General features: G+C 38.6%; 1 protein-coding gene across 1 annotated transcript in view; it reads right to left on the reverse strand.

Annotated features, from left to right (window-relative positions):
• Positions 1-8,874, reverse strand: part of arrdc1b (arrestin domain containing 1b) — a 34,839-nt gene extending 25,965 nt beyond the window's left edge. The window contains exon 1 of the mRNA XM_028026001.1: positions 8,670-8,874. Coding sequence (XP_027881802.1) covers positions 8,670-8,787 — 118 coding nt within the window. The 5' untranslated portion in view covers positions 8,788-8,874. The remainder of the gene's footprint in view (positions 1-8,669) is intronic.
• Between the last annotated feature and the right edge of the window lie 433 nt (positions 8,875-9,307).

Genomic DNA, 9,307 nt, shown 5'->3' on the forward strand with positions numbered 1-9,307 from the left:
TTATAACGATTCCTGTTCACCGTTTATAACGATTCCTGTTCACCGTTTATAACGATTCCTGTTCACCGTTTATAACGATTCCTGTTCACCGTTTACAACGATTCCTGTTCACCGTTTACAACGATTCCTGTTCACCGTTTATAACGATTCCTGTTCACCGTTTATAACGATCCCTGTTCACCGTTTATAACGATCCCTGTTCACCGTTTATAACGATTCCTGTTCACCGTTTATAACGATTCCTGTTCACCGTTTATAACGATTCCTGTTCACCGTTTATAACGATTCCTGTTCACCGTTTACAACGATTCCTGTTCACCGTTTACAACGATTCCAGTTCACGGTTTATAACGATTCCTGTTCACCGTTTATAACGATCCCTGTTCACCGTTTATAACGATTCCAGTTCACCGTTTACAACGATTCCAGTTCACCGTTTATAACGATTCCTGTTCACCGTTTACAACGATTCCTGTTCACCGTTTATAACGATTCCTGTTCACCGTTTATAACGATTCCTGTTCACCGTTTACAACGATTCCTGTTCACCGTTTACAACGATTCCTGTTCACCGTTTATAACGATTCCAGTTCACCGTTTACAACGATTCCAGTTCACGGTTTATAACGATTCCTGTTCACCGTTTACAACGATTCCTGTTCACCGTTTATAACGATTCCTGTTCACCGTTTATAACGATTCCTGTTCACCGTTTATAACGATTCCTGTTCACCGTTTACAACGATTCCTGTTCACCGTTTACAACGATTCCTGTTCACCGTTTATAACGATTCCTGTTCACCGTTTACAACGATTCCTGTTCACCGTTTATAACGATCCCTGTTCACCATTTAACGCCGCAGCAGTTTTAGGAATGAAAATGATTATCGATCAGGATCCAGCTGTGATTTATGAAACCTGAATAATGAGGCGTTAAAGACCCATAAGTGGCTCAATCTGCAACGTTGTTTTCATTCACAGTCCAACATCAGGTCTGAATTTTATTCATATCTGGCTCTGGGGTGTTCAACATTGGAATTTGTGGCACTTGGACGGATTTTGTGGGACCCCAGCTGCAACTAAAAAATTTAATAAATTTGGCCGATAGATGCTGATGACTTAATTTGTCATTTTCTTCCAATGAAAAAGTGGGCTGCACAGTGGCGCAGTTGGTAGCACTGTTGCCTTGCAGCAAGAAGGTCCTGGGTTCGATTCCCGGCCCGGGGTCTTTCTGCATGAAGTTTGCATGTTCTCCCTGTGCATGCGTGGCATGCGTGGGTTCTCTCCGGGTACTCCGGCTTCCTCCCACAGTCCAAAAACATGACTGTCAGATTAACTGGTCTCTCTAAATTCTTCCTAGGTGTGTGTGTGAATGGTTGTTTGTCCTGTATGTCTCTGTGTTGCCCTGCGACAGACTGGTGACCTGTCCAGGGTGACCCCGCCTCTCGCCTGGAACGTAGCTGGAAATAGGCACCAGCAACCCTCCCGACCCCATTATGGACAAGGGTGAACAGAAAATGGATGGATGGATGGAAAGTGTAAAGTACAACACAAAGTGTTTCTGTTTCTGTTACCAACCACGTTTATCCAAAAGCTTTTACTGAAAATGGAACTTTGATGCAGCTTTGATTTAATTTATTAAACTTGAGTAAATATAACAAACGTTTTGAAAGAAAGTCACCCAAATGCTGTTCTTATTACTGAAAATAAATTTGTTCAATCGACTCCAAGAGAAACTAAAAACTAGATGCTTTTCTTTAAATTCAGCAAATGTGCAAAATCTTCGATGGTGCATTGGAAAAAAGGAAAAAGAAAGTTTCCAAGACAAAAATTCAGAACTTTTGATGTTATTCTCAGAAATTTTCTACCAAAAACTTGGAAATGTTCAACCTTTCAAACTCAGAAAAATTCCAATGTTTTTTAAAAAAAATTCTAGAAAATTTCTGAAATCTGAATTTTCAGAAGTTTTTTCTAGCAATTTTTCAACTTTTGAAACTCCAAAAGTCAGATTTTTTTCCCCAGAAAGTTTCAGAGATTAATCTCAAAATTTCAGATTTTTTCCAAGAATATTTTCAACTTTTGAAATTCAGAGAAATTCCAAAAGTTACAAATTTTTTCTAGAAAAATTTAGATTAATCTAAAAATTTCTGGATTTCTTTTTCAAGCAAATTTTCAATTTTTCAAACTCAAAGGTTTCCCCGTTTTATTCCAGGAATGTACTTTTCTTTTTTTATCTGCGGTGGTCCTTCATAAAAATACCTTTCAAATTTTGGAATTACAATAAATACTCATTTTGAAAACAAAAGCAAAACAGACTTTATTTGCTTGATTTTAGGTTACTGGGTTTTCATTCAAATCAACAATTTTGGCCCAGGTGACAAAACGTTTCCACTCCTCTGATCAGGCTGCATGTAACTGACCCGAATCACTAAAAGCTGCTGCATGAAAACGTTCCAGTTTCTCTCCAGAGTTTTCACCAAAGCAGACACGCCTGAGCAAACGTTGCTCCGTTTTCAGATCCTGTGCTTTTCGGCCGAGCCGTCATGTGACTCAGCGACCCGCAGACGCTGGTTTCTGTGAGGTTGAATCACGCCAGACAAAAAAAAGAGAAGCACGGCGCCGTGGGGGCGAACACCAATCAGTTAAAGTCGCAGCATTTTAGGAGTTTAAACCCAAAATATCAAAGCAAAGTCAGTGACTCAAAACTCTGCATGGAAAATATGAATGTTTAATAAGCCTCACATGTTAGCCAACTTTTAGCTCATTTTGCTGCTATAAGGAGGACAATAAGATCAATTGGACTGAATCTTTACTTTCACAAAGCACAGGGCGACAGTGGAGAAAACTGTCACAAAGGAGGCTTTAAAAACTAGAGCTGCACCGATGGCACTTATCTGGCTGATCACCGATATTTAAAAAGATCAATCTGCCAATTCCAGACTTGGACGATACCGATTTATTTTTTGTTTGAAAGAAGTGGCTGAACACTCAGGCTGTTGTAAACGATTATTTTAGTAACTGAGTATTGATTATTCTGACAATTGATCAAGAAATCGATAAAAAGTTGTTCTGTTCTGTTGTAGCTACTTAAGGTAGTAAAAGAAACACATGAGAAAATACTAGAAAAGGCTGGAAGTGGAAGAGTGCACTCACATTAAATCAACAATATGCATCACAACAGATACATGATCAATATTAATCGCTAACATTACAGAATAATTACAGAATAATAACATGACAGAATATCGACCGAACTTCGATCCAGAACTGCACAGCATTCTGGGAGATGTAGGCAGAGGAAAGGCTTTAGCTGCTCAACCCAACACCAGCTAAGCTAGGGTGGTGGAATCAACTAACTTTCTCACTCTTTGGTTACCTAGCAACTCACTCACTCTTTGGTTGCTTAGCAACAACCTGTTGAGTTCCTTGCTGAAACACTGAAGCTAAAACTCCACTTGTTCAAAGTTGCCTTTCATAACTGGATCATCATTTTCTTTTAGTCTAGATGGAAACTTTTTACTTGTCTCTTTAATTTGCCACTGTGATGTAACATAAAGGTTTTTCTTTGTAAATTCTGTTATATTTCTGTCATGTAAAGCAGCGGGCCCCAACGTTTTTAGTCGCGCGGACCGGTCAACCCCTCACAATTTTGCTGTGGATCGGGGGGGGGGGGGGTGTGCGCACAAAATAAAACATCCGGAAGTAGTTCATTATTTCTTGCGCGTCCCGGTACCAATTGGTACCCCGGTGGTTGGGGACCACTGATGTAAAGCATTTCAAGCTGCCTTGTTGCTGAAATCTGCTACACAAATAACCTTTCCTGGACTACAAGAGGCTAAGTGTTAGCTTATCAACAACAAACACTCCAGTTGGGTTTGATTCGCTAGTCATAGATTAACAACATTGTACAGGAAATGCAACTTGTGAAGCTGAACTATTTAGCTGCAATGCTACTTTACACGCTATTGGCCGGAATTCACAAAGTAGCCAATCCAGTTGCGCCATTTGTGTTCCTTGCTGCTGATTGGCTGAACCCTGAAGCACACAGAAAAGGATGTTAGCCTCTGCGATAGTGCCAAAATGGTTTCCCCTGAGCATATTAAGATATATTAAGATATATTTTGTGTTGTAAGCTATTTTAAAAATGGGGGTGTCCAGAAATTGTGAATTTAAGCTAAACGTGGTCAGTTGTCATCCTTAAAATAATTATTTTAATTGTTTAAAATACTTCTTATCTTTATAAGAATTTATATTCATCCTGACAATAAACTCCAGATTATAATGTGTGTTATTGGGATTTATTGGTTCTCCATAACAGAACCAATAAATATAGTTAATTTTAAAAATATAATTAAATGAAATTATTCAGTGATAAATTAGACTGCTGCACTATTCAATCACCTTTAAATTGTTTTATTTTGGCGAGGTTCATCTTTATTTAAGGTGTTTAAATACTTTTTATCATTACTTTTGTTGTGATAAACCTTTAAGTTCATATTGTACACCTCTATAAGCAATAAAAGCTTCAATTAGGAACAATACACACGTTTCCTTTAGGAAAAACACGTCACAAAGCTATAAAGTTCCTTCCTGATGCGTTTCCCTCTATTCTCAATACATTATTATTAAAATATTAGTCTCTAATGTTCTGTGTGGGATTTGGATAACCAAACGCTGAACCCTCTTGATCAACATTTACCGACAGTTCGGTTTTACAGCACGTTAGGGGTCATAAACTCCCCAAACAACAACTGTATCTTTCCATGACACAGAACAAGCTGCAGCTTCATGGCCTGACTCACTTCCTCCGTTTCTCAATGAAACGCTGCGTTTTTATCAGCGCCGATCACAAAGGTAGGGCGCTGATCCTGGAGGTTTTCTACTTTAATCCAACCGTTTTCTGTTTGCTCAAAACAGAAAAAGTTCATTAAAACGTCTTTTTAAACACGAACTGTTCGCCGTCTTTTGTTCAAAGACTCAAGGATCTGCTGTGATGTTTTTATGAAGGAGATAATCGATAGAAATGCTTTCTAATGGTTTCCATCATCAATAATGGAGACAGGCTGAGAGCGGTGCATCGGAAACATTCAGCACTTTAAGAAGCTGCACTTTCTGATTAATATCCACCTGTATTTATTTCATCAGACAACATGGTGAACCTCACTGTAGTGTAAATAAATATGATACTAAGATAATCTCCAGTCTATGTATGGAGCAATGAAGAGTTAATTCTGACTGCAGAGATACAGAAAACCTAAAAAACTGATAAATTATTTTTAAAAAACAACATAATTTATGGTGAAACATGGTTTTTACCAACATGGGCTGAAATGCCGCTCAGGGTGGAAGAAGCAACATGAACTCAGAGACAAAAACGTCATTTCTGAAGTTAAAGTTATAAGTTTTTGGCCCTATTGACGTTAAATCTGGTTTATAAGGGGGGAAGCTTTCAAGCCTGAGAACATCATCCCAACAGCGAAGTACGGTGGTGGCAGCATCATGTGGGGGTGTTGTGATGCAAGAGGGACTGTTAAAGAACCAACTTGAAACTTCAAAATGGACAATGACCCTAATTAAAGCTGGAAAAGTCATTAAATCACAGAAGTTGTTGGCATAAAATATCTCAATCTCAAAAAGCTACTGGGATGTAATAATGGTAGGAATTTTCAGGCATTCACATTTTGCATATCGATCAAATTTTCAGCCAGATGGAAGATATCCAGCTAAACTCAATGCCCAAAAACAATCTGTAGTGCCTGACAAGCTAAAAATTATAGAGCGGTCTAAAGGCACAGAAGGAAAAATCAATAATTGATAACATGATTGCATTTTTCAGCTGTAACAGATAAAAATTAAATAACGTAAATCCTCATCAGAGAGTTAATTTATGGTGTTTTCACACCTGATAGTCCGGTAGAGTCGGTTTGATTGGACACCAAAGTTGCAACATTTATTACATTTTCAACTCGTGTCAAACTAACCAAAACCCTTGAAACAGCTGTTCCCCTCCTCGCCTGTAGGGGGCGCTGCACGAAAACCTCTGAAGAAGACAATGAACGGAACTTCCTTCTTCACAAAATGTAAAATAATGGAGTGACGTCAGAATTTAGCGGTTGCAGGATTTCTCTTTTGTCTTTGGTAAAAAAAAAATCAACGACCCATTTTACGCTAGCGCTAGTTAGCATGTTTGTTTTGGTTGCATTTACCCATAATGTAGTCCGTTTCCTGACTTTGGAGCCGTTTCTGGTCCTCTTGGCATTTACTACGCATTCAAACAGCAACAGAGTTCACTTCAACAGAACCGAGACCAGAGTTCACTTTTTTGGTCCAATTTTGCGTTCACACCGGCCCAGAACTTTCTAGATAAACAAACTGGGGTTCGATTAACCGAGCTGGTGTGAATTCATCCTTAGTTAAAAAGGTGTGTGCTAGCAAGGTGGCTAACTAGCCTGGCCCAGTTACACCAATCCTACCAATGGGAATGGTCCAAAACTACAGAAAACTATAATAAGAAGCTTATAGAAAGACAAAAAAAATGTTTGAAAAAAGTCAAATACAGATGTAAACCTGTAATTTTTAAAAATATCTCCAAAAAATGGAAAAAGAAACGCTAACTGCCCTAAAACAAGACAAACTCTGCTTGACTTACTGTAAGAAAAGGTGTGTGTGTGTAATTATGCGTCATCAGCTGGATCTTTATGGAAAGCAGACTTGCACACTTTGCTGCTGATGGATAATGGCGACGTCAGATCGGACATATTGCAGCTGTGGCGTTTACAGAACATTATCGGACCGAGCTGAAAGCCCAGCTGACTCTTTACAAGGACTACTTTGGCTCCGGAGCGAAAGAAAGAAATCTGATCCACACGAACTTAAAAAGAAGCAAGTTGGAGTAAATCAAAATTAATAAATTGGAGAAGATTTAAATAAAATAACCTAATTTTTTAATCCCAGTTGTATAATCTCACTATTATTTTACATCAAACCTTTTGTTTGAAACAACCTGGTATTTCGAAGAAGAGAAAACAACATTACAGATCCTACACTGTACTCAACAGTCAGCCTGAGTCGTTATCCACATATTCACCTTTGGTTTTTATTTACTTTTTCCCAAACCCATCTGGAGTGTTTGCTACGTTTCCAGTTAAAGTCCCAGTAATGGTTACCCAACTCCAAACATTCACGTTAGCGATAAAAGCTCCACCATCCATTAATCTGTGAAATAATCCAGTTACAAGGGAATACTTTACTGCAGCATTCAAATGCAACACATGCAAAAAATGCTTAATAATTCCCAAACTAACTTATTGTGACATTAATTAACTGGTGCATTTATGCTAAACATTGAGAAGCACATTCACCAAGGCACATTCAAGGTTTCATGGAAATATCTGCTTTTTCTTTTCTAACTGGAAACAAATTTCAAGTTACAATGCAAATTGTGAAACATAAATAACCCAATAATTTAATCTTTTAACTAAGTTTTACACATCTATGTTAGATAATAGTATAATATTCTTATTTTTAATATAACAATAATAATAATAAGTATATTATTAGTTTATACATGATTATTAATACAAAAAAATTTAAAGAAAATGGTGGTTTCCATTTTATTCGTTGTTTTGTTTATTTATTCTGGATTTTTAGAAATCCAGTTCCAGTGTTTCATGTTAATTAGAAATTAAAGTTTCAGAGAGACTACTTGCATTATTATCATCTTATTAGTTGAAAATAATCTCAAAAATCAATATTATCGTTTGCTGTGTTTAAAGAAAAGCATCAAGTTTTCCGTTTCTCAGTTGAGCAAAGTTATTTTCAGTAATAAGAACAGGATTTGGGTCACTTTCTTTCAAAACGTTGGCTATACTAGTGGAGTTAAATAAAGTAAATTGAAGTTGATTTGGTTGCCTTTTCAGTAAAAGTCTCTGGATTAACACTTTGTGCTACTTTACACTTTCCACTGTTGGAAAACTACAAATTAAAAGTCTCAATCTGCATTTTGGGTCAAATTTGTATCATTTTCGAACTGCTGCTGGAGGCCACACAAAATCAGCCAAGCGCCACGAACAGCCCACGGACCGCACTTTGAACACCCCTGAGATAAAGACAGCAGCCGCTGTTATTGTTAGAGGAGAATCCCACACGGATCACTTGCATACAATGGACTCGTTGTTCTCCACTACACTTACTTAGTTACTTACTTACTTTCCCCCCGCATAATTACGATGCAACAACGTTTACGCGCAGAAATCCTGACCGTTTACTGTCAAACGCGTTTAAAAATCTGATTTTTAAACGCGTGGCCACCTGTTGTTAGTCGTGTTTTTTGCTTCTTCTTCTTCTCCTTAGAGTTTACAAGCAGCAGACATGACGAAGCAGCGTGTCAGAACAAGCAGGATGTGGTTCAGGATGGCAGGAGAAGTAACTAAAACAATCACGCAGCCTGCGGCGGGAGGGGGGAAAAACGGCAGCACCGCAACAATGCGTGACGTCCAGCCGCCGACAACTAAAACGTTAAATAAACGCCTCGTGAATTTTTAATCACAGTGGGAAAAGTTTAAGCTACATCCAAACCAGGCGGAGGAAAGAGAGAGGAGCCGCTGACAGACATGTTAAGAACCTTCTTCCTGTCTCTCCGTTTTGTTGCTACAAAACGAGCCCGTTACCTTTGTACTGCAGAGGGCTGCCGGTTCGGATTTTCACAGTTCCGCTAATGGACTCCCCCGGACCGTAAACCACCTTGTTGTTGGCGAAAGTGATGTCAAATTCCTGTAGCTTTCCCATAGCTCCGCTCCGCTCCGCTACTTCTCTGCTCCGCGTCTGCCGCCGCCGCCGCTCCACTCTCACCTGCTGCCGCCGCGAGCCCACCCTCCCGCCATGGCAACCCGTGACGTCACCGCGCCCGCTAACAAACGGCTGACAACGCATGCTAATTTTTACCAATATTTTTCCTATAACATCAAACTTACGAAGCACAACCCCCTTCTTGTACCTTAAACTGTTTTTAAAACTTATAATAATAAAGTGGATACTGGATAAGTCACATATTTACACATATAAAACAGCATTTTGGCAGCAAACAGGTGATTCCCAGCGGGCTAACAGCTAAAAGTATAGCATGGTAAAGTTAGTACCAATTAACATCGAAGTCTATAAAATAAAGATACATTGTACAAAAGGGCTACCGGTATATCGAAATTGATTATTTTTTTATTAAAGCTGGTACTGCTAAATTATGTTAAAATTATACTAAATTTTTACCCAAGTAAAAGTAAAAAGTAGCCAACCAAGAAATGACTCAAGT

Source organism: Xiphophorus couchianus, chromosome 8 (genome assembly GCF_001444195.1).
Source record: "Xiphophorus couchianus chromosome 8, X_couchianus-1.0, whole genome shotgun sequence".
Taxonomy (NCBI): domain Eukaryota; kingdom Metazoa; phylum Chordata; class Actinopteri; order Cyprinodontiformes; family Poeciliidae; genus Xiphophorus; species Xiphophorus couchianus.